At 52.2% G+C, this 26,818-nt stretch overlaps 1 protein-coding gene across 3 annotated transcripts in view; it reads left to right on the plus strand.

The window, feature by feature from the left end:
• GRIK5 (glutamate ionotropic receptor kainate type subunit 5) overlaps window positions 1-26,818 on the plus strand; it is a 383,239-nt gene that overhangs the window by 221,440 nt on the left and 134,981 nt on the right. Inside the window, exon 1 of one of the 3 annotated variants that reach the window (XM_075328485.1) lies at window positions 18,956-19,188. The exons of the other annotated variants lie outside the window; for them this stretch is intronic. Within the exon in view, the coding sequence (XP_075184600.1) occupies window positions 19,074-19,188 (115 nt within the window). The 5' untranslated portion in view covers window positions 18,956-19,073. Of the gene's footprint in view, window positions 1-18,955; window positions 19,189-26,818 lie in introns of those variants that run through there. 3 annotated transcript variants of the gene reach the window in all.

Consider the following 26,818-nt stretch of genomic DNA (forward strand, 5'->3'; position numbering starts at 1 on the left):
CTAGTCACTCGATATCCTTTGGCCCGTCAAAGATTCTCTGCCCATCTATGCTCTATTCTTCTAAGCCCGTCCCGAGGTGAGCTGTAGGCTCCGGACCCTTCAAGAATATCTCCAGGTTCACCGATGGACCCACGTTACAATGCCACATCCTTGCTCCCGGAACCCCATTTATTTGGGAGGCTCTTGGAAAAAAAGTAAAGGTTGGCAAACTCCTCACTGTTTCATGTGTGTGGTAGCTGGATGTCAAGCCATCAGACCCAGCATATGTGGTGCCCCTGCGGCCTCAGGCGTCACAGGGTACTGCACCTCACCCGAGGTGCAGTACTCATTGTGGATACAGAGGAGGTCATCACCGGCAATAACCACAAACACACTCAACCAACGCATTACACGGGAGTTCTCTCATTGGAACTGGGCTAGGGTAGGTGCTGGGGTAGCCATCACGAGGTATGGGACCTCATGCCCAATAGTTCAGGGACCCGGGAGGCGAAGCACCCACAGGGGAAGTGAGGAGCCACCCAACAGACCAAGAGCAGTTAGCACTGGAAAGCGTCCGAGTCAGGTCAGACTCCGGAACAGGCAAGCAAGCAAAGAGGCACAGAAAGTTTGGGGCCCGTGGTCTGGAATCGGAGGCTGGCCTGGTTTCTTAGGAAAGAAGGGGGATCCCAGGGTTCGCGTGGAGTGCAGAAGGCACCCGTGACCCGTTCCACGGCCCAGGAGCTGGGGTGGAGGGAAACCATTGAAAGGAGACGCACAGAAGGAACGGCCGGCCACGACCTCCAAAGTATCCCGGATCGGCTGAGGCCCATCACCGCTCCAACGGCAGAGAGTAAAAGACCTTGAACTGTCCCACCTGTGTCGTCCCGTTTTTGCCGGCGCCCTCTCCATCGCACCACTGCGCCATCAGCGCCTGAGAGCCTACTACCACCACCATCCTCCCTGGGGCCATGTGTAGAGCTGAACTATCCGAGCTGCATTGTCATCCGCCCCAGTAGAGAAGTCCCGCAGCGGCGGCTAACACTGGCCGCGCACCATAGATGCGTCACGAACAGCTACCCCCATCATCCCCATCCACAGCCTTTTATTGACACCACGGGTCACGGAACCGGGCAAGGCCACCACGGCATCCCAGGAGAAGCACCGAGTAACCCCCAACCTCGTGGGTGCCTCACATATTGATTAGGGCGCTCTTTTGAAGGGTGCGCCCTTCAAATAAGGGCATCTTTAAGCGAAAAGGGCTCTCAAAAATGATTGTTGGTGAATTTGGCCTTTGTTTATAGCTATATACGCGGAGTACAAGACCTTTTTGCATATCAGTATATAGGACAAGAGCGGAAGACACAAGCTAACCATGATAAAATGGAAATCATCTGATGAATGGACTCGGCCTAAGAAATGTAAATGGAATATCTTGTCAAATTGATTTTATGATTATCGCTAGGGGATTATACAGCCTGCTGGGTTACAGGTGCCGCATAGCTCCACCATGTGATGAATAGCATCTCAAATTCACATTACTAAAAAGTGCTGAGTCCGGGCATTGCGTCCTGACACTTGTTACGGATTACCGGTAATGATGTCACTTCATTACGCTCCCCGGGACGGTGGAAGAAAACACAGGACGATATTATAAATCTCATCTGTCTTATTGTATTTTCTAATAATTTCCATTCCTAATTAGCGGCCCGGGATCCACTGCCTCCCATCTCTTCATTTCGTACACAGCGGTTTACCGGACGCTTATTTTTAAAGGGATATTTAGGGGTAGGGATGAGTTGGCGGCAGCACAGATTGGGCATCATTTTTAGGGCAGAGCTGGAGATTGAACCATTTGACATATCCACCTGATGAAGATATTGGGATATCGAAACGCGTTGTGGCTGTAAACATCTAATAAATCTACAAAACTAATATATCACCGTGGCCTCCTTAGCGCTTTCAAGACCGTGTTCTTTTGCATTCCCTCATGATACCCAGCTGAGATGCGCATGCTCGACCTCCACTCCATTGACTTTCAAATAGTTGAGTGCTGGACCGTTTATTGAAGCTGTAGAGCCCCATTATTAGGATCAGCAGGTTGGAGCCCGAGCTATCAGCAAGTTATCCTCTATTGTCAGGATGTGACTGCAGAATGGCGAGGGACAGGATGCATCTATGCTGTCCCTTATGATAGGGACCTAGGCTATCCCTAACCTCAAGGTTACCCCTAATGATGGAGATGCCTGAGTCCCGTGCCTGGCGGTTCTCCTGACCAGATCTACTCTGTTACCCCCTTCCTTCCCAGGGTAATGGTAACACCAATTTACATAGGGAAAAAACAAAACTCACACTGCAAACTCATAGGAACAAACAGTAAGAGACTAAGGAGAAAAGCAAGTGCAGGAAGGTAGCAAAAAAAAAAGACAACAAAGGTTAACACCACAACCGCTCCCAGCAATAATGCACAACAACCACCAGTAAGTCTGCATCACAACACCTCACCAGACCAATATAGGTAAGCTATAGCTGGCATTAATGAAATAGTCCAGCCAGCATATATAGGAGGGGAGCAAACATGATTGGCTCCTCCACAGCATGTAATCAAAGAGACTAACAAGCAGACTAGCAGAGATTAGCTCTTGCTAGCCTGCTAGCCTGCCTATGTCTGTGGATTGACATAGTGGTGGTCAAATATCCACAGGTGAACTGACCACAAATCTGCACCAGTTTCAAATTAATTGTTAAAAGGCGTCTGTCAGCACAAAATGACTGTTCAAACCAAGCACAGACTCTCCATGAACCCTTGGTATGGCTAAACCATTCAGTGCACCTTCCCATCTACTTCCACCTTACTCTCCCTTGATTGGCAGCTATGGCTTTACAGGAGGCAGAGATAGGAAAATAGAGATGGGCCCACTGAGAGTGCATGCTTTTGTTGTCACGCTAGGCATGGGGAAGTACCAAGCAAAAGAGAATGGAAATCCTGTGTTTAGGGAAGGGAGAGATGGTGACCCCTGACCAAACCTACCGCTGGGCCTTGGGTTCCTTCACCGCCCTAGATAAGTTCTTCACCTATACGCCGAGCAGGATGCCTGACCCTGGCTGACCCTGAACTGGGCCCTAGATAAGGAATGGATGGGGTGAGCGCTTAGTCAACCCCACTAAGCTCTAAAGAACATACAGGGAAATAAACACAAGGGAGGAAAGTAAACAAATAACGTATCTCCAGATAACTCCGGGAGAGTAACTGTAACAACAGCAAAGTTTCTCCAGATGAATACAAGCAGACTGCTTGCACTGAAGACTTGTTAAGGATATTAGACCTATCACCAGCAAAGAGTAAGGGGGAATGAGGGTATTTAAAGACACAAAGGGAAGTGCTGATAAAAAAACAACTGAAAAGGTGAGGAAATCCGCAGGGTCCTAAAGAGAAAGGGAAAAAGACAAAAGTCAGAGAGAAGCTTGTGTAGCCAAATGCTGCGACCTTCTACAGCCAGAAAGTACAGGACTTATTGGCCAGGTGAATTGGCAAATATACATTTGGTATCCCAATGCCTGGTAGATAAGACCCTTTTCCAAGACGACACTTCCGCCACATCCATTTTTTGTGCTTAAATGCCTCAGTCCCTTCCTCTCGGAAACATCGGCGGACTGAAATTGAACAAAAAGATCTATGCTTCCCTCGTCCGATGACCAGTCTACTACTCTTCCTTGGCAGCCGGACAAGGGTAGTCTTCACTTCTATGCCAAGAATCCTCAGCCTTGCATCTACCGGCAGTACCTCTGATGTATGTTAGTCACTATCCTCACACGTCCTTTGTGCTGTGCAGTCATGACTTTGGTTGAAGGACCTAGTAAACCCAAGAATACCAGGCAGAGGACGCCTGCTGCAATAGTGAAGACTAAATGCTGCACAAATATTTTTACTCAACTCTGCTAGTGTCATGGCTGTCTCTCTGTATTTTGAGACTAGTAGTGACAAGATCAGCACTAGAGTCTCTCATTGTCATCTGAGACTAAATATTAAAGGAAACCCATCAGGTCCCATATGCCTTGCAACCTACAAGCAGGGTGATGTGTGGCCTAAAAACCCCTTCCTACCCATCCCTGTATTGTAATATTGTGTAAAATGTATTTATAAAAAAAGTTTTATAACTTACATGTTCCGTATGTAAATGAGCAGATGTGCTAGTCTCCAGGGTGTCGTTTCCCCCGTCTAGTTTGCCCTCTTTCCGTGATATCACGCCCCTGTGGGCGTGATTCCATGGATTTACATGAGTGATGTCACCGTCAACTCCTGGAATCCCGCTTGTGCGCGCTTCTGATTTGCGCAGCCTTCTTAGCCAGGTGTACACTGGTCGGCTTCACAAGCGCACTGCGCACGATCTGAAGGCTCCTGCGCTTCCGACCAGGTGCAGAGCCTCTCTTCCTTGGCTAGAGGGTATATATAAAGTCTAAGGGCGGCTTTGCACGTTGCGATGTCTGTGGGGTCAAATCGAAAGTGACGCACATCCGGCGTCGCAGTCGATATCGCAACGTGCAAATCCTTTTTGATACGATGAACGAGCGCAAAAGCGTCGTTATCGTATCATCGCTACAGCCTCCGACATTTCCATAATGCCGGTGCAGCGACAGGTACGATGTTGTTCCTCGCTCCTGCGGCAGCACACATCGCTGTGTATGAAGCCGCAGGAGCGAGGAACTTCACCTTACCTGCCGCCGGCTGCATTGAGAAGGACGGAGGTGGGCGGGATGTTTACATCCTGCTCATCTCCGCCCCTCCACTTCAATTGGCCGCCTGCCGTGTGACGTCGCTGTGACGCCGCACGACCCGCCCCCTTAGGAAGGAGGCGGGTCGCCGGCCAGAGGGACGTCGCACGGCAGGTATGTGCGTGTGAAACTGCCGTAGCGATAATAATCGCTACGGCAGCTTTCACTAGATATTGCACGTGCGACGGGGGCGGATACTATCGCTGCAGCATCGGTAACACATTGTTACTGATGTCGCAGCGTGCAAAGCCCGCCTAAGTCAATGTTATGGCCTTAAGCGAAGGGAAGCCTATCCATGACTGCAGGGAATTATCTTGATCTACTGACTGGCTCCCTTTCTGTCTGTCTGGCTCCTTCTCCGTATGTGTCGTGCTCCTTCTCCGTCTGTCTGGCTCCTTCTCTGTCTGTCTGGCTCCTTCTCCGTCTGTCTGGCTCCTTCTCCGTCTGTCTGGCTCCTTCTCTGTCTGTCTGGCTCCTTCTCCGTCTGTCTGGCTCCTTCTCCGTCTGTCTGGCTCCTTCTCCGTCTGTCTGGCTCCCTTTCCGTCTGTCTGGCTCCCTTTCCGTCTGTCTGGCTCCCTCTCCGTCTGTCTGGCTCCTTCTCCGTCTGTCTGGCTCCCTCTCCGTCTGTCTGGCTCCCTCTCCATCTGTCTGGCTCCCTCTCCATCTGTCTGGCTCCCTCTCCGTCTGTCTGACTCCCTCTCCGTCTGTCTGACTCCCTCTCCGTCTGTCTGGCTCCTTCTCCGTCTGCCTGGCTCCTTCTCCGTCTGTCTGTCTGTCTGTCTGTCTCCCTCTCTCTGTCTCCCCCTCTCTGTCTCTCTGTTTCTGTCTTCTTGTCTCTGTTTCCCTCTCTGTCTCCCTCTCTGTTTCTGTCTCTGTCTCCCTCTCTGTCTCCCTGTCTCTCCCTTTCTGTCTCTTCTTTTATGTCTCTCCATTTGTCTGTCCCATTCTTTCTCTCTCTGTCTGCCTCTGTCTCTCCACCGATATCATATTACCTTACACAGAAGCTTCTTATACTAACAATGTCCTTCATTGCCTATAGCAACCAATCACAGTTCCTATTAATGACATGTAGCTCCCAGCTCCATTCACTTTAATGAAAGCAGGTTCTTTGGCAAATAACTGTAAAGCATGGGGTTCCATTTTCCCCTCAAAACACAGTCTATGACGTTCCCTGAGTCACATGAGGCGGCTGTGAAAAATTTTGTAATTGTAAATGCGGCGGTGCGGATTCCTTTAGCGGACAGACATACATAGATACATACATACATACATACATATATACACACACATATATATATATATATATATATGTATGTGTGTATATATTTATGTATGTGTGTGTATGTATGTATGTGTGTGTGTATATATAGAATATATATATATATATATATATATATATATATACATACATACATACATACATACATACATACATATGTGACGCCCTGGGCAAGCCAGGGGTCACAGGTCACAACAACACACACACCCCACATTCCCTGCAGGTACACCAGCTAACCTACAAACCCTTGTGGCCTTCCTCCAGAGGCTGGTGTCCACACCAGGGGGTGGAGCCAGGCGGTTGGTGTCCGCCCACCTAGGAGGTCACAGCTCTGGAGGCAGGAAGTACCAGGAGATGGAGTTTGGAGGAGTCCAGTGAGGGACATGAGAGAGTAACCAGCAGAGGTTTTAGCCCAGGCAGGGCAAGTGAAAGGAGGAAACAACAGAGTGTAGCTCAGGAGGGAGCGAGAGTGAAGTGAAACAGCAGTGGAAGTGACAGAAAGCCTGAAGTTGGTCTGTGGCTGTGTGCCCAGACGGAGCCAGCAAGGTCAGCAGACGGCGGTGAAGGTCTGCAGTGGGACTGTCTGGAGGTTCCTGGAAGGACCCCGTTGGCTGTGTGCCCGGTGGTCTGGAGCAGATACAAAGGGCAGTCAGCACCAGAGCAGGGGCTTTTCGGATCCCGGCAAGGCTTGGAGTCGCTGTAAATTGCTAAATCCGTTAGTGAAGGGGACGTAGATCTCCCAACAAGCAAGTCCTGATTGACGGCAAAGGTCCAACCACAACGGGGAAACACCGCCACCGCCAAGGCACCAGTTTCCCAGGGCCGGCGCCTGCGGGCAAAGTGTGAAGCTCCTCTGGCCCAGATTGTAGTCGGGGAGCGGGTAACCGGTGGGAATCCATCGCTACCAAACAAACATTTCAAAGGTGCAGGGAAGAGACCGTCACCGCTAACTGCAGGGAACCGCAGCACCGTGAACCGTCCGAGGGACCCGTCCAACCAGCCGTTTGTTTACCGAGAACTGTGTCGTGTTTACTGGCTGAGTGAGTACCTCCGTGCCGCAAGGCACAGCGCTGCCCCTGCGCCCCTGCACCCCACTGGGCCCCGGGATCACCAACCCCTACCCACGGAGGGACAACACAACAACTGGCTGCTCCGCCTCACCATCCCCGGGACCTCCACATAGAGCAGCGGTGGTGTACACTCAATCACCACAACCGTGGGTGGCGTCACGGACATTATCCCAACACCCCAAACCCCCCTTTCACTCACGGGCGAGGAGCACCGCTAGAGAAACCCCCGGGATCCGGCCCACGGCTCGAGCCACCACTGAGCAGCCGCCAGACCCGAGCAGAAGGGGTGAGCGCGGTGTGCTGACACCCTCCTCCCCGCCCGCGACAACTTGGCGTCACGAACAGGATCCTACCGCTCTGCCGTTGGGTAGAGGTGCGCCTTGTTACCGCCGGAGGTATCCGGCAGAAAAATTGCAGAAGCCGCCATCTTTGGCGCGAAAAGTTCCCGCTCGAGCGTCTTCTCGAGCAGTAGAGGCGCGAAGGCCAAGACCCCGCCCCGAGAGAGGAGGGGCCGGAAAGAGCTAAGGGGGATGGAACCAAGATGTCTGCGCCCGACGGAGCCGCTGGAGGAGCGGTGGTCGCAGCCGCAGCGGCACCCGCGGATGGGAATGGGCCTGCCCAGGTCCCGGCCGTACCGGCGGGAGGTGCCGTGGCCCCCGCGCTCGCTCAGGTCATGCCGTTCTCCTTGCCCTATGCGCCCGGAGCTGCCTGGCTACCGCAGTATGACGGGAAACCGGATGCACTACAGGCCTTCCGGAAAAAGCTTAACCCGTTGCTAGAGCTGTACCCCCTGACTGATAAGCAACGTGCAGCGATAGTGATCGGCCAGCTAACCAGTGCAGCGGAGCAGGAAGCGGAGACCTGGGCCGAGGGGGACCGGCTCTCTGTAGCCACCATCTTTAAGAAGCTACAGACTGCCTTCGAAACCCGGACTGAAGCTGAGCTGAGGATGCAGTTTTACCAGTGCCGGCAACGAGCTGGGGATAGCATTCGGGACTATGCTCTACGTCTGCAGACCGCCCTCCGCACGCTGAAGCGGGTGAACCCTATTAATGAGGCGGATAGCAACAAGATGTTAGTGGAGCAATTTGCGAAGGGGATGAGGTCCCCTGAGGATCGTAAACAACTCCGGCTGTGGGCCCTGGAACACCCTGATGTGGACTTTGCTGTGTTAAAGGAGCGGGCCATTAAAGCATTACAACCCCCAGCTGCCGAAGTTCTGGAGCCCGCCCCGTGGCCCGTTGAGACGGCTCCCGTTGTGGCGGCCTCCGCCAAACCAACCTCTCCAACACCTGCAGCCCCGAGCAGCACAGTGGAAGAACTGGCCGCCCAGGTCCGTCGTATGGACGGAGACCTCGCCAAAATCCTTGCTGCACTACAACCTCTGACTAGATCTCAGCCTCCAGCACAGATACAGCTTGCTGACAGTCCTGAAGATGTACCCTGGATGCAGCGGAAAAGTGCTAATCCCCCGCGGGGCAGGCCTCCAATCTGCTACAAGTGCCGTAAGCCGGGGCATTACTACCGAGAGTGCCCGTTAAACGAGCAACCCCTGGGGCCTCGGGCCAACCCTCAGGAGTAGAACCCCGTGGCACCTCGGACTGGAGGGATCGGTATGTTGGAGCTCGACCCATCATTCCCGTGGTGGTGGACGGTATACCGGTGATGGCCCTCTTGGACACTGGATCTCAGGTAACCACCATACCCTACACATTGTACCAGCGGTATTGGGGAACGGACGAGCTGGCACCCCCAGACACTAGTATAACGCTGATTGCTGCCAATGGACTCCTGTTGACCCAAGTGGGGTATAAGCAGGTGGCCATGACCGTGGGACAAGCTGAACTGCAACACCAGGGTATGATTGTGATCATGAATGAGCCCAGTGATCATAACCCGAAGATAGTGCTGGGAACCAATGTGATGGAGCACTGTATGGGTGATGTGTTGGCCCTATTGCAACAGCTGGCCGCCACGGCGGCAGGGAGCCGACAGAGAGCTGTGCAGCGTGAAATTCGTGCCTTGATGTACCGTCAGCATGTAAATTCAACAGGAGGAGAGATTGGTGGTGTGAGAGTGATGGATGCGGCCCCGTTGCTTGTGCCCCCCAGAAGTGAGATGATGATTTGGTGTAGGGCAGCCGTAGGGCCTCAGGGGCGTGACTACCCTGCCATGATGGAGCCCATCCCCTCCGAGCACTGGCCCACCGTAGTAGCCGCCCGAGGGGTGGTAGACGTGAAAAAGGGGAGGGTGCCCGTGAGGGTGTTGAATTGTGGGGAGGAAGAGGTTAGGCTCCCCCGGTATGCTACCATCGCCAAACTGCTCACCCTAGATCCTCACACCATCCATGAAACCAGTCCCTCGGTCTCCCCACCTGCTACCAGCACTTCCCCACCGCAGGGGGAGGTGAAAGAGTGGCACCAACAGCTACATGTGGGCACTGACGATACCCCTACACATCACAAAGCGGGGGTACACAGGGTGGTGCAGGAGTATGAACAGGTATTCAGTAAGCACCCACTAGACTTCGGGCAGATCAAAGGGGTCCAACATCACATCCCCACTGGTGAACACCCCCCTATCAAAGAGAGGTACCGGCCTATTCCCCCTGCACATTACCAGTGTGCCAAAGATATGTTGAGGAATATGAAGGAGGCAGGGGTCATTCGGGATAGCTGTAGTCCCTGGGCCGCTCCGTTGGTACTGGTCAAGAAGAAGGATGGTACCATGCGGATGTGTGTGGACTACCGGAAAATTAATCAGATAACCCACAAAGATGCCTACCCACTACCCCGTATTGAAGAATCGTTGGCCGCGCTGCGGACGGCAAATTACTTCTCCACCCTGGACCTCACCAGTGGGTACTGGCAAGTGGCCGTGGCCCCAGAAGACCGGGAGAAGACCGCCTTCACCACCCCGATGGGGCTCTGTGAATTCAATAGCATGCCGTTTGGGCTGTGCAATGCCCCTGGGACCTTCCAACGGCTGATGGAGTGCTGTTTGGGACATTTAAACTTCGAGACCGTCCTACTGTATTTGGATGATGTGATTGTTTATTCCCAGACGTATGAAGCCCATCTAGAACACCTGGCCGAGGTGTTCGCGTCCCTTGCCAAGTACGGGATGAAATTGAAGCCCTCTAAATGCCACCTGCTGAAGCCCAGGGTGCAGTATCTCGGGCATGTGGTGAGTGCGGATGGTGTCGCTCCCGACCCTGAGAAGATCACTGCCATCCAGAGCTGGCCGAGACCAACTACAGTGAGAGAAGTAAGGCAGTTCCTGGGTCTGGTGGGGTACTATCGGCGCTTCATCAAGGGGTACACGAAGATGGCTGCCCCCATGCAAGACCTCCTCGTGGGACAGACCAAAGGGGGGCGACCAGCCCCACTGGTGTGGGAGGACAGGCATGAGGAGTCCTTCCGTCAGCTGAAGGAGGCGTTGACCGGAGAAGAGGTCCTGGCGTATCCGGACTACGGCTGCCCATTCATTCTCCACACTGATGCCAGCAACGTGGGTTTGGGGGCAGTCCTATCCCAGGTCCAGGAAGGCAAAGAGAAAGTGATTGCCTATGCTAGTCGAAAACTCCGGCCGACTGAAAGGAACCCTGAGAACTATAGCTCCTTCAAGCTTGAGCTCCTGGCACTGGTGTGGACTATCACCGAGCGGTTCCGCCACTACCTGGCCGCTGCAAAGTTCACCGCTTTTACGGATAACAATCCGTTGACCCACCTGGACACGGCCAAACTGGGTGCATTAGAACAGCGGTGGGTAGCCAGACTAGCCAACTACGACTTCACTATCAAATATAGGGCCGGTCGTGTCAACATCAATGCTGATGCCCTCTCTCGAATGCCCCACTTATCAGAAGGTGAGTGCAAAGATGATGACCTCGAGGAGATCGAGTTGCCTGCATTCCACCGGCCATCGGGTGCGAAGATCCATGCCCATCAACAACGGGTGAATCTGGATCCGCTACCGAGTCAGAAGTGGCAAGAAGCTCAAAATCAGGCGCCTGCGGTCCGCTTGGTCAAGAACCTGGTAGAGCAAGGCGCCGCCGGGATGGACCCTGCCGCCCCAGCGGAGGCTCAACGCTTGTGGAAAGAACGGGCCCGACTGTGCCTGCATCAGGGGAGGCTGTACCGGGAGCTGATTAACCCGAAGACCCACGAGAAGACCCGCCAGCTGGTCATTCCCCAGGCTGATGTGCCCACCGTTCTGCAGGCGTACCATGATGGCGCCGGCCACTTCGGGTGGAAGAAGCTGGAGATGCTGTTAAGGGAGCGGTTCTATTGGAGTGGGATGCGGGAATCGGTAGAAGCCTGGTGTCGGGAGTGTGGTCCTTGTACGCTGAGGAGGAAGGATGAAGCCAGCCAGAAGGCCCCCCTGCATCCCATCGTTACACACCAACCGCTGGAGCTGGTCGCCTTGGACCATGTGAAGCTCACCCCTAGCCGAAGTGGGTATACCTACGCCCTGACCATAGTGGACCATTATTCTCGGTTCATGGTGGTTGTCCCGGTCAAGGACTTAACCGGCCATACCGCTGCGAGGGCGTTCCAGGCGTACTTCTGTCGACCCCATGGATACCCTGAGAAGGTGCTCACCGACCAAGGTCCAGCCTTTGAAGCGGAGGTATTCCATGAGTTTTGTCAGCTGTATGGTTGCAAGAAGATCCGGACCACTCCTTACCATGCCCAGACCAACGGTATGTGTGAGAAGATGAACCATCTAGTCCTGGGTCTCCTCAAGACATTGCCACTGGAGGAACGGAACCTGTGGCCGGAGAAGCTGCCTGACTTGGTCGATATGTACAATAATATCCCGTCCGGCTCGACAAAATGCACCCCAGCGTATCTGATGAGAGCTCGGCCTGGCCGGCTGCCAGTGGATTTGGAAATGGGATTGGAAGCCCCAGAGACGCTCCCCGCAACGGCTGAATGGGATGCCCGGCGGAGGGTGCAGTACCGACAGATTCAGGAGTATGTGGAGAAGAACCTGGGTCAGAGTCGAAAACAGCAGGAGCGGCACTTCAATCAGAGAGCGGCTGCCGGGCCTTTCCAGCCTGGAGATGTGGTGTTGAAGCGGAAGAGAAAAACCCACAAGCTGGATGATCAGTGGGAACAGACCCCCTACGTCATTCAGCCCGCCGGATGGGAAAATGGGAAAACTTACCAGATCAGTCGCGACCAAGGGGGCACGTTGGCCACGGTTTCTCGGGACCATTTGAAAAGGTGCCCACCAGCCTTGAGGACCATGCCGAAGGTGCCAGCTCCTCCCCCAGCGGAAAAGGAAAAAGAGGTGATCCACACGGTGATGGGTGACTTCCCAGCAGACTGGCCTATGCAGAACGGCGCGGTGATTCTTCCAGTGATACTGTTCCCACAACCTGTGGATGAAGAAGTAGTGGAAGCGGTCGACCGTGAGCCAGAACCGATGCCAGTGCCCAGGGATGAACCTATACCCTGCTCCCCTATGCCTCCACCTGTCCCACACGAAAGCCGGGAGGTGGAACCAGTTGTTCCCTCTACCCCACCGCCCAGCACCACTGACACCGGGCCCCGCAGGTCCACCCGTTCCAACCTAGGTAAACCCCCACTTAGGTACAGGGAGACCGTTCTGTGATAAAAGGGGTCAGGGAATGTACCGAGTTAAGATTGTCTGTTTGTTTTGAAAGAATGATAAGGAAAAAATGATTACCGTGTACCTCATCTGATTTGCCTTTGTGATTAGCAACCGGCTGGAGCCGGCACCGTTGTCCCCGTGGGGACCGTTTAAAATGCATGGGAACTATCCATGGACAAGCCCGTGAACTTGCAGGGCAACCACAAACGTTAGTGGCATGTATATATGTTGGGTACCGTTACCGTTTCCGCAGGCCGCCTCCGGAGATGCAGGTTGGAGGGAGGGCCCTGTGCAGAGCAGGCTGGGGCCCAGCCACCAAAAGGACCGGTGGCTACCCTCTGGAGGGAAGGACAGATCCCGCTCGGGAACCGTGTGCTGGACTGTGGGTCAAGGGGTGCTGCCTGGGCTTTAGGGGCAGCATCAGGGCCAGGTTACTTGGGTGGGAGAGAGCGGAAACCGTAACCGTACACCGTTGCAACGTTAAAGTGATGTGCCTCCCGTTTTGGGAAGAGTTATTATTAAAAATGTATTTTACCGTATTATGTTATACCTTTTACTTTACAGAAAACAAAAAAAGGAAAATAAAACCGGTGTTGGACGGGCAGCCCGAGGACGGTCTGCGTTTTGCTAAGGGGGAATGTGACGCCCTGGGCAAGCCAGGGGTCACAGGTCACAACAACACACACACACCCCACATTCCCTGCAGGTACACCAGCTAACCTACAAACCCTTGTTGCCTTCCTCCAGAGGCTGGTGTCCACACCAGGGGGTGGAGCCAGGCGGTTGGTGTCCGCCCACCTAGGAGGTCACAGCTCTGGAGGCAGGAAGTACCAGGAGATGGAGTTTGGAGGAGTCCAGTGAGGGACATGAGAGAGTAACCAGCAGAGGTTTTAGCCCAGGCAGGGGAAGTGAAAGGAGGAACCAACAGAGTGTAGCTCAGGAGGGAGCTAGAGTGAAGTGAAACAGCAGTGAAGTGACAGAAAGCCTGAAGTTGGTCTGTGGCTGTGTGCCCAGACGGAGCCAGCAAGGTCAGCAGACGGCGGTGAAGGTCTGCAGTGGGACTGTCTGGAGGTTCCTGGAAGGACCCCGTTGGCTGTGTGCCCGGTGGTCTGGAGCAGATACAAAGGGCAGTCAGCACCAGAGCAGGGGCTTTTCGGATCCCAGCAAGGCTTGGAGTCGCTGTAAATTGCTAAATCCGTTAGTGAAGGGGACGTAGATCTCCCAACAAGCAAGTCCTGATTGACGGCAAAGGTCCAACCACAACGGGGAAACACCGCCACCGCCAAGGCACCAGTTTCCCAGGGCCGGCGCCTGCGGGCAAAGTGTGAAGCTCCTCCGGCCCAGATTGTAGTCGGGGAGCGGGTAACCGGTGGGAATCCATCGCTACCAAACAAACATTTCAAAGGTGCAGGGAAGAGACCGTCACCGCTAACTGCAGGGAACCGCAGCACCGTGAACCGTCCGAGGGACCCGTCCAACCAGCCGTTTGTTTACCGAGAACTGTGTCGTGTTTACTGGCTGAGTGAGTACCTCCGTGCCGCAAGGCACAGCGCTGCCCCTGCGCCCCTGCACCCCACTGGGCCCCGGGATCACCAACCCCTACCCACGGAGGGACAACACAACAACTGGCTGCTCCGCCTCACCATCCCCGGGACCTCCACATAGAGCAGCGGTGGTGTACACTCAATCACCACAACCGTGGGTGGCGTCACGGACATTATCCCAACACCCCAAACCCCCCTTTCACTCACGGGCGAGGAGCGCCGCTAGAGAAACCCCCGGGATCCGGCCCACGGCTCGAGCCACCACTGAGCAGCCGCTGGACCTGAGCAGAAGGGGTGAGCGCGGTGTGCTAACACCCTCCTCCCCGCCCGCGACACATACATACATACATACATACATACACATATATATATATATATATATATATATATATACATATACATATATATATATATATACATATATATATATATATACACACACACACACACATGCACACATACATACATACATACATACATAAATACACACACACACACACACACATACACACACACACATATATACATACATACATACACACACATACACACACACTCACAAACCTATACTAAGCTTTATATATTAGATGACTTCATTGTTTCTGTTTTCTGGAGAGCTACAACTCGTGCGCCATCAAAACCCCCCCCAATTTTTACATACATTTGCTTTTCACTATTTCGAATTATGTTATGGAAAAGTAAGCAGGTGCTCAAAATACCAGCAAATCGAATGTTCTAAGGTATTCCTTGGTCTTTGCATTTTTTTTATTTTTCATTAAAACTGGGGGGAAAAAAATCCCAATTTTTCTTTTTTTTTATATTCTTTCTTCTTCCGCAGTCTCACAATCACCACCATAAAATATCCCGATCGGACTAAAAGCAGTGTCTAATCCCAAATTCTAGAGAATGAAAGCGATGCATTTTGTGTTAAACTCCACGCATTTTGGTTCCTGCTGGTCGCCATGCATTATAGATGACAGTCCTTTTATTACCACCACATTCCCCATATAACGGTGTTTACCGCACACCCTTCATTGTGCATTACCTTTTTCCGAGGCGCGCTTCCCTGCCGGTGTGTTTTTTTTAGGAGAGTGAGAAGGAATTGGATGATATGTATAATTATAGAAAAAGTCAATACAAAGATCAGTATAGTGATTTATACCGAGGCCTACAACAATAACGGGGGGTGCTGCTGCCTGCAGAGTTAAGTAGCTTTCCCCATTACTTTACCAATTCAAGTCATGAAGACTTTAACTAGTTTTAGAAATGGTTTGCATACCTTTTAACACTCTGCAATGGAAAATCAATATAAAATTCCCTGTGAGGAAGAAGGGGGGGTATATTAGCAATGTTTTTCCAGGTTACTGCTTTCAAAAAGCTCAAAAGGCATTGTGTCATTAGAAAATTACATAACTATTGTTTAACCACGTTGTAAAACTTGCTAGTGATTTATATTTTTAATTTGCTTTATCACTATCTATACATATAATCTTGAAATCTTGCAGTTTTCACTCTGAGTCTCATCACAGGCTGATATCTCCTGTTTAGAGATCATGCTCAAGTCATCTTAATACCTATGTATAGATAATACTGAAAATTGGGGTGGTCATAGATCAATTTTTCCAACTTCCCATTAAATCAGAAAGATTGGGTAGACAGCAATGTGAGCAGCCTCTTCTTAACTCATCAGGACTCCTGGTATCTTCAGTATTAGATCAGATTGAAAGGGTAGACAGCAGTATGAGCAGTCCCTTCTTACCTCAGCACTCCTGGTATCTCTAGTATTAGATCAAATAGACTGGGTCGACAGCAGTGTGAGCAGCCTCTTCTTAACTCAGCTCCCTTGGTATCTCCAGTATTCAATCAGATAGACAAGATGGACAGCCGTGTGAGCAAACTCTTCTTACTTTAGCACCGCTAATATCTCCAGTAGTATATCTAATAGACATGGTGGACAGCAGTGTGAGCAGACTCTTCTTACCTTACCACTCCTTGTATCGCCAGTATTACATCTAATAAACATGGTGGGCAGCAGTGTGAGCAGACTCTTTTTACCTTAGCACTCCTGTTATCTCCAGTATTATATCTAATAGACATGGTGGACTGCAGTGTGAGCAGCCTCTTCTTAACTCAGCTCCCTTGGTATCTCCAGTATTCAATCAGATAGACAAGATGGACAGCCGTGTGAGCAGCCTCTTCATACCTCAGCTCCCCTGGTATCTCCAGTATTAGATCAGCTAGGCAGGGTGGACAGCAATGTCGGCCGCCTCCTCTTACCTCAGCACCCCTGATATCTCCAGTATTCGATCAAATAGACTGGGTCGACAGCAGTGTGAGCAGCCTCTTCTTACCTCAGGACATCTATTGTCTCCAGTATTAGATGAGATAGACAGGGTGAGCAACCTCTTCTAACCTCAGCACCCCTGGTATCTCCAGTATTAGATCAGATAGACAGGGTGGACAGCAGTATGAGTGGCCTCTTCTTACCTCAGCACCCATGATATCTCCAGTATTCGATCAGCCAGCTAGAATGGGTTGACAGCAGTTGTGAGCAGCCACCTCTTGCATCAGCACCCTTGATATCTCCAGTATTAAATCAGATATACCTGGTGGACATCAGTGTTAGCAGCCTCTTGGCTAAGCCCCACTGGCTTAAATCTTCTTACTGTAGAACCCCTTGTATCTCCTGTATTAAAATGCATAGATATGGTGAACAGCAGTGTGAGCAGCCTCCTCTTAACACCTCTGGTATCTCATTAGATCTAATAGACATGGTGGACAGCAGTGTAAGCAGCCTCTTCTTTCCTTAGCACACCTAATATCTCCAGTGTTATATCTAATAGACATGGGGGACATCAGTGTGAGCAGATTCCTTTTACCTTAGCACCCCTGGTATCTCCAGTATTATATCTAATAGACATGGTGGACAGCAGTGTGAGCAAACTCTTCTTACTTTAGCACCGCTAATATCTCCAGTAGTATATCTAATAGACATGGTGGACAGCAGTGTGAGCAGACTCTTCTTACCTTACCACTCCTTGTATCGCCAGTATTACATCTAATAAACATGGTGGGCAGCAGTGTGAGCAGACTCTTTTTACCTTAGCACTCCTGTTATCTCCAGTATTATATCTAATAGACATGGTGGACTGCAGTGTGAGCAGCCTCTTCTTAACTCAGCTCCCTTGGTATCTCCAGTATTCAATCAGATAGACAAGATGGACAGCCGTGTGAGCAGCCTCTTCATACCTCAGCTCCCCTGGTATCTCCAGTATTAGATCAGCTAGGCAGGGTGGACAGCAATGTCGGCCGCCTCCTCTTACCTCAGCACCCCTGATATCTCCAGTATTCGATCAAATAGACTGGGTCGACAGCAGTGTGAGCAGCCTCTTCTTACCTCAGGACATCTATTGTCTCCAGTATTAGATGAGATAGACAGGGTGAGCAACCTCTTCTAACCTCAGCACCCCTGGTATCTCCAGTATTAGATCAGATAGACAGGGTGGACAGCAGTATGAGTGGCCTCTTCTTACCTCAGCACCCATGATATCTCCAGTATTCGATCAGCCAGCTAGAATGGGTTGACAGCAGTTGTGAGCAGCCACCTCTTGCATCAGCACCCTTGATATCTCCAGTATTAAATCAGATATACCTGGTGGACATCAGTGTTAGCAGCCTCTTGGCTAAGCCCCACTGGCTTAAATCTTCTTACTGTAGAACCCCTTGTATCTCCTGTATTAAAATGCATAGATATGGTGAACAGCAGTGTGAGCAGCCTCCTCTTAACACCTCTGGTATCTCATTAGATCTAATAGACATGGTGGACAGCAGTGTAAGCAGCCTCTTCTTTCCTTAGCACACCTAATATCTCCAGTGTTATATCTAATAGACATGGGGGACATCAGTGTGAGCAGATTCCTTTTACCTTAGCACCCCTGGTATCTCCAGTATTATATCTAATAGACATGGTGGACAGCAGTGTGAGCAAACTCTTCTTACTTTAGCACCGCTAATATCTCCAGTAGTATATCTAATAGACATGGTGGACAGCAGTGTGAGCAGACTCTTCTTACCTTACCACTCCTTGTATCGCCAGTATTACATCTAATAAACATGGTGGGCAGCAGTGTGAGCAGACTCTTTTTACCTTAGCACTCCTGTTATCTCCAGTATTATATCTAGTAGACATGGTGGACAGCAGTGTGAGCAGCCTCTTCTTACCTTAGCACTCCTGTTATCTCCAGTATTATATCTAATAGACATGGTGGACAGCAGTGTGAGCAGACTCTTTACCTTAGCACTCCTGTTATCTCCAGTATTACATCTAATAGACATGGTGGACAGCAGTGTGAGCAGACTCTTTACCTTAGCACTCCTGTTATCTCCAGTATTACATCTAATAGACATGGTGGACAGCAGTGTGAGCAGACTCTTTACCTTAGCACTCCTGTTATCTCCAGTATTACATCTAATAGACATGGTGGACAGCAGTGTGAGCAGACTCTTTACCTTAGCACTCCTGTTATCTCCAGTATTACATCTAATAGACATGGTGGACAGCAGTGTGAGCAGACTCTTTACCTTAGCACTCCTGTTATCTCCGGTATTATATCTAATAGACATGGCGGACAGCAGTGTGAGCAGCCTCTTTTTACCTTTAGCACTCCTGTTATCTCCGGTATTATCTATATATATAATTGCCTTATTCTGTCTGTCTGTCTGTCTGTCTGTCTGTCTGTCTGTCTGTCTGTCATGCTCCGAAATTGTGTCCTTACGGTGACACAAAGCTGATTGGCCGCTGGGCTCGCCATGGCCCCGCCCCCCCACACGGATTGGCCTCTCGCCCCGGCTCTCTGCAGGCCCCGCCCCCCTCACGCAATGCACGCTCGCTGTGGCCCAACTGACACGGGGCTCCGATTCCCAGGTGAGTACACACACACATCAGATCACACTCACTCTCACACACACCTCACACATCACATCCACACATCACAACATGCTGGGATATCGCTTGCTTCTACACCGGCTCCGTCAGGATCCCGGCAGCGCCAGACATAACCTTGCGATGCTGGGATCTTCACGGAGGCCGTGAAAGCTGGTAACCATTATACACATCGGGTAACTAAGGTCCCTTAGTTACCCGATGTGTATCATAGTTACCAGTGTACACCGGCTCACACTCACACACACATCACACACACATCACATCGCATCCACACATCAAGGTCCTGCAGCTGCGGAACATACATAACATAACAGCCCACACATAACAGCACACACACACACACACATACACACAAATCAGATCACACTCACACACACCTCACACATCACATCGCATCCAAATACTCACAACATCCTGGGATATCGCTTGCTTCTCGGCGGCGATACTGTGCTGTGAGCTTCCAGGACCTGACGGAGGATCACATGGCCAGAAGCATGTGATATCCCCGGATGTTGTGAGTATGAGCGCGTATGTGCAATATCGTCAGTGTCTGTGTGTGTGAGTGTATGCGATCGGGTGTGTGTGTGAGTGGATGCGATCGGTTGTGTGTGTGAGTGGATGCGATCGGGTGTGTGTGTGAGTGTATGCGATCGGGTGTGTGTGTGAGTGTATGCGATCGGTTGTGTGTGTGAGTGGATGCGATCGGTTGTGTGGGTGAGTGGATGCGATCGGGTGTGGGTGAGTGTCGGCAGAGGAGCACAGCGTGCTGGAGGAGGCTGGGAGCAGAGAGGCTGATCTTGGGGAAGGCTGGGAGGGGGAGGCTGATGCTGAGGGAGGCTGGAAGGAGAGAGGCTGAGCAAACGTGCTCCATCCGCCATACTGCGCACTCCCCATCGTGCTGCATCCCCCATGCTGCGCACTCCCAAACGTGGTCCATCCGCCATGCTGCGCACTCCCAAACGTGGTCCATCCGCCATGCTGCGTACTCCCAAACGTGGTCCATCCGCCATGCTGCGCACTCCCAAACGTGCTCCATCCGCCATACTGCGCACTCCCAAACGTGCTCCATCCGCCATACTGCGCACTCCCCATCGTGCACCATCCGGCATGCTGCGCACTCCCAAGCGGATGGAGCATGATGGGGGGTGCGCAGCATGGCGGATGGAGCACGTTTGGGAGTGCGCAGCATGGCGGATGGAGCACGTTTGGGAGTGCGCAGCATGACGGATGGAGCACGTTTGGGAGTGCGCAGCATGACGGATGGAGCACGTTTGGGAGTGCGCAGCATGCCGGATGGTGCACGATGGGGAGTGCGCAGTATGGCGGATGGAGCACGTTTGGGAGTGCGCAGTATGGCGGATGGAGCACGTTTGGGAGTGCGCAGCATGGCGGATGGAGCACGTTTGGGAGTGCGCAGCATGGCGGATGGAGCACGTTTGGGAGTGCGCAGCATGGCGGATGGAGCACGTTTGGGAGTGCGCAGCATGGCGGATGGAGCACGTTTGGGAGTGCGCAGCATGGCGGATGGAGCACGTTTGGGAGTGCGCAGCATGGCGGATGGAGCACGTTTGGGAGTGCGCAGCATGGCGGATGGAGCACGTTTGGGAGTGCGCAGCATGGCGGATGGAGCACGTTTGGGAGTGCGCAGCATTGCGGATGGAGCACGTTTGGGAGTGCGCAGCATGCCGGATGGTGCACGATGGGGAGTGCGCAGTATGGCGGATGGAGCACGTTTGGGAGTGCGCAGCATGGCGGATGGAGCACGTTTGGGAGTGCGCAGCATGGCGGATGGACCACGTTTGGGAGTGCCCAGCATGGCGGATGGAGCACGTTTGGGAGTGCGCAGCATGGCGGATGGAGCACGTTTGGGAGTGCGCAGCATGGCGGGTGGAGCACGTTTAGGAGTGCGCAGCATGGCGGATGGAGCATGATAGGGGGTGCGCAGCATGGCGGATGGAGCACGTTTGGGAGTGTGCAGCATGGGGGATAGAGCACGATGGGGAGTGCGCAGCATGGCGGATGGAGCACGTTTGGGAGTGCGCAGCATGGGGGATGCAGCACGATGGGGAGTGCGCAGTATGGCGGATGGAGCACGTTTGGGAGTGCGCAGCATGGCGGATGGACCACGTTTGGGAGTGCGCAGCATGGCGGATGGAGCACGTTTGGGAGTGCGCAGCATGGGGGATGCAGCACGATGGGGGGTGCGCAGCATGGAGGATGGAGCACGATGAGAGGTGCACACCTCCCCCCAACACACACACACACGCGCACTGCACAACACACACACACTAGGAATCACAAACAACGCCCTACACAGACACCCACACACACAGACAACGCTGCACACACAAATATATGCACATACTGCACAACACACACATTGCTCAAAACATACCTCCCCCCAAAACACACCACACCCACACAAACCGCACAACACACACACAACGCTACAGACACACAGCGCTCCACAAACAACGCAACACACGCAACACACATACAACACCGCTCTCACCCCCCGCGACACTCAGAACATGTACAGCGCCCTACACAAACACTTGGTAACTACACACAACAACATCTATATATATATATATATATATATATATATATATATATATAACAAAAATCATACATGAACTACACAATACATAAATTCTAGAAACCCGATGCGTAGAATCGGGCCACCTTCTAGTATCTAATAAACATGGTGGACAGCAGTGTGAGCAGCCTCTTTTTACCTTTAGCACTCCTGTTATCTCCGGTATTATATCTAATAAACATGGTGGACAGCAGTGTGAGCAGCCTCTTTTTACCTTTAGCACTCCTGTTATCTCCGGTATTATATCTAATAGACATGGCGGACAGCAGTGTGAGCAGCCTCTTTTTACCTTTAGCACTCCTGTTATCTCCGGTATTATATCTAATAGACATGGCGGACAGCAGTGTGAGCAGCCTCTTTTTACCTTTAGCACTCCTGTTATCTCCGGTATTATATCTAATAAACATGGTGGACAGCAGTGTGAGCAGCCTCTTTTTACCTTTAGCACTCCTGTTATCTCCGGTATTATATCTAATAGACATGGCGGACAGCAGTGTGAGCAGCCTCTTTTTACCTTTAGCACTCCTGTTATCTCCGGTATTATCTATATATATAATTGCCTTATTCTGTCTGTCTGTCTGTCTGTCTGTCTGTCTATCTGTCTGTCTGTCTGTCATGCTCCAAAATTGTGTCCTTACGGTGACACAAAGCTGATTGGCCGCTGGGCTCGCCATGGCCCCGCCCCCCCACACGGATTGGCCGCTCGCCCAGGCTGCGCCCCCACACGGATTGGCCAGCCGCTCGCCCAGGCTCCGCCCCCCCACAGATTGGCCTCTCGCCCCGGCACCCTGCAGGCATTGGCAATTCGGCCACGCCACGCCCCGCCCCCCTCACGCAATGCACGTTAGCTCTGGCCCCACCCCCTCCCTCCTCCCGCGCATTTCTCGAACTGACACGGCTGTCACGGAGGTGAGTACGGTACTCCCTGCCCACCCCCCCCCCCTCCCCCCCCCGCCCCCCGCCCCCGCCCCCGCCCCCGCTCGCACAGGACTGGTGTGGATACGTTGCTAACCATGCTCGCATGGTTACAAGCGCTGTCACGGAGGTGAGTACTGTACTCCCTCCCCCCCCCCCCTCCCCCCCCCGGCCCCCGCTCGCACGGCAGTGGTGGGAGTGGTGTGGATACGTTGGTATCAAGCCCATCAAGGTCCTGCTGCGCCAGAAGATCCACACGCACACACACAAACATACACACACATCAGATCACACTCACACTCACTCTTACACACACCTCACACACACCTCACACACACCTCACATCGCATCCACATACTCACAACATCCTGGGATATCGCTTGCTTCTCGGCGGCGAAAATGTGCTGTTGTGATCTTCCAGGACCTGACGGAGGATCACATGGCCAGAAGCATGTGATATCCCCGGATGTTGTGAGTATGAGCGCGTATGTGCGATATCGTCAGTGTCTGTGTGTGTGAGTGGATGCGATCGGGTGTGTGTGAGTGGATGCGATCGGGTGTGTGTGAGTGGATGCGATCGGGTGTGTGTGTGAGTGTATGCGATCGGGTGTGTGTGAGTGTATGCGATCGGGTGTGTGTGAGTGTATGCGATCGGGTGTGTGTGAGTGTATGCGATCGGGTGTGTGTGTGAGTGTATGCGATCGGGTGTGTGTGAGTGTATGCGATCGGGTGTGTGTGAGTGTATGCGATCGGGTGTGTGTGTGAGTGGATGCGATCGGGTGTGTGTGAGTGGATGCGATCGGGTGTGTGTGAGTGGATGCGATCGGGTGTGTGTGTGAGTTGATGCGATCGGGTGTGTGTGAGTGTATGCGATCGGGTGTGTGTGAGTGGATGCGATCGGGTGTGTGTGTGAGTGGATGCGATCGGGTGTGTGTGTGAGTGGATGCGATCGGTTGTGTGTGTGAGTGGATGCGATCGGGTGTGTGTGTGAGTGGATGCGATCGGGTGTGTGAGTGTCGGCAGAGGACCAGGCCGTGCTGGAGGAGGCTGGGAGCACAGACGCTGATCATGGGGAAGAGGGGAATGCTGATGCTGAAGGAGGCTGGGATGGGAAGGCTGGGAGGAAGGAGGCTGGGACGAGAGAGGCTGATCCTCAGGAAGGCTGAGGAGGGGAGGCTGATGCTGAGGGAGGCTGGAAGGAGAGAGGCTGAGCAAACGTGCTCCATCCGCCATACTGCGCACTCCCCATCGTGCTGCATCCCCCATGCTGCGCACTCCCAAACGTGGTCCATCCGCCATGCTGCGCACTCCCAAACGTGGTCCATCCGCCATGCTGCGCACTCCCAAACGTGCTCCATCCGCCATGCTGCGCACTCCCAAACGTGCTCCATCCGCCATACTGCGCACTGGAGCACGTTTGGGAGTGCGCAGCATGGCGGATGGAGCACGTTTGAGAATGCGCAGCATGGCGGATGGAGCACGTTTGGGAGTGCGCAGCATGGCGGATGGAGCACGTTTGGGAGTGCGCAGCATGCCGGATGGTGCACGATCGGGAGTGCGCAGTATGGCGGATGGAGCACGTTTGGGAGTGCGCAGCATGGCGGATGGAGCACGTTTAGAAGTGCGCAGCATGGCGGATGGACCACGTTTGGGAGTGCGCAGCATGGCGGATGGAGCACGTTTAGGAGTGCGCAGCATGGGGGATGGAGCACGTTTGGGAGTGCGCAGCATGGCGGATGGAGCACGTTTAGGAGTGCGCAGCATGGCGGATGGAGCACGTTTGCAAGTGCGCAGCATGGCGGATGGAGCACGATGGGAGGTGCACACCTCCCCCCAACACACACACACACGCGCACTGCACAACACACACACACTAGGAATCACAAACAACGCCCTACACAGACACCCACACAGACAACGCTGCACACACAAATATACGCACATACTGCACAACACACACATTGCTCAAAACATACCTCCCCCCAAAACACACCACACCCACACAAACCGCACAACACACACACACACACAACGCTACAGACACACAGCGCTCCACAAACAACGCAACACACGCAACACACATACAACACCGCTCTCACCCCCCGCGACACTCAGAACATGTACAGCGCCCTACACAAACACTTGGTAACTACACACAACAACATCTATATATATATATAACAAAAATCATACATGAACTACACAATACGTAAATTCTAGAATACCCGATGCGTAGAATCGGGCCACCTTCTAGTATCTAATAAACATGGTGGACAGCAGTGTAGCAGTTACCAATTGTTATAGCAGAGCTTGGTTTATCACAATGTAAAAACCAAAACTGCCCAGCAGTACAGCACGGTCACCAAGTTTTGTAGCAGAGCTTGTTTTGACATAAGGTCTAAGCCAGAATTTCTTAGCAGTGTAGCAGAGCTACCCAGTGTTGTAGCAGAACTGGGTTTATCACAAGCTATAAAACAGTACAGCAGTATAACAAAGTTGCCTAGTGTTATAGCAGAGCTTGGTTTGTCATAAGATCCGAGGCAGAATTTGCCAGCAGGATAGCAGATTTATCCAGCAAAACTGAAAACCAGCATTGTAGCAGAGCTGGGTTTGTCAGAGGTTCCCAACCAGAACTGGCTAGAGGTATAGCAGAGTTACCTAGTGTTAAAGCAAAGCTGGTTTTGTCACAATGTCCAGGTCAGCACTCACCAGCAATGTAGCAGAGATGGGCTTGTCAAAAGATGCAAGGCAGAACTGGCTAGAGGTATAACATAGTTACGTAGTGTTATAGCAGAGCTGGGATTGCCACACGATCCAGGTTAGAACTTGCCAGTGGTGTAGGAGAGCTGGGTTTGTTATAGAGTCAAGGCAAAACTGGCCAGAGGTATAGTAGATTTAACCGTCTATGTTGTAGCAGAGCTAGGTTTGTCAGGAGGTTTCTGCAGAGCTAGGTTTGCCAGGAGGTTTGGGCAGAGCTAGGTTTGTTAGGAGGTTTGTGCAGAGTTAGGTTTCCCAGGACGTTTATACAGAGCTAGGTTTATCAGGAGGTTTGTGCAGAGCTAGGTTTGTCAGGAGGTTCGTGCAGAGCTAGGTTTCCCAGGACGTTCATACAGAGCTAGGTTTGCCAGGGGGTTCATCAGAACTAGGTTTGCCAGTAGGTTTGTGCAGAGCTAGGTTTGCCAGGAGGTTCATACAGAGCTAGGTTTGCCAGTAGGTTTATACAGAGCTAGGTTTGCCAGTAGGTTTGTGCAGAGCTAGGTTTGCCAGTACGTTCATGCAGAGCTAGGTTAGCCAGGAGGTTCATGCAGAGCTAGGTTTATCAGGAGGTTTGTGCAGAGCTAGGTTTGTCAGGAGGTTCTTGCAGAGCTAGATTTGCCAGGAGGTTCGTGCAGAGCTAGGCTTGTCATGAGGTTCATGCAGAGCTAGATTTGCCAGGAGGTTTGTGCAGAGCTAGGTTTGTCAGGAGGTTTGTGCAGAGCTAGGTTTGTTAGGAGGTTTATGCAGAGCTAGGTTTGTCAGGAGGTTCGTGCAGAGCTAGGTTTGTCAGGAGGTTCGTGCAGAGCTAGGTTTGTCAGGAGGTTCGTGCAGAGCTAGGTTTCTCAGGAGGTTTATGCAGAGCTAGGTTTGTCAGGAGGTTCGTGCATAGCTAGGTTTGTCAGGAGGTTCATGCAGAGCTAGGTTAGCCATAGGTTTGTGCAGAGCTAGGTTTGCAAGGAAATTCGTGCAGAGCTACATTTGCCAGGAGGTTCATGCAGAGCTAGGTTTGTCAGGAGGTTCATGCAGAGCTAGATTTGCCAGGAGGTTTGTGCAGAGCTAGGTTTGTCAGCAGGTTCGTGCAGAGCAGGCAGATGGAAGCAGTCCTCAGTGGCAAAGTGCATGACAATTACCGCAATCCTTGGAAATCTTCTGCAATCTGGATCTTGACAAATCTTCTTAAGGATCATCCCCATTAAATTGTGGCTTTTCCGCGTGTAATTTTGGATGATTTTTTCCCCTGTCATGGAAGCTTATCCACGATACATATAAATCAGGTCACAAAAAAATCCCTTTTTCCTTGAGCAGCATGATGAGGGTTTCGGAGCGGGATCCACACCG

This window comes from Anomaloglossus baeobatrachus, chromosome 11 (assembly GCF_048569485.1).
Source record: "Anomaloglossus baeobatrachus isolate aAnoBae1 chromosome 11, aAnoBae1.hap1, whole genome shotgun sequence".
Lineage (NCBI taxonomy): Eukaryota > Metazoa > Chordata > Amphibia > Anura > Aromobatidae > Anomaloglossus > Anomaloglossus baeobatrachus.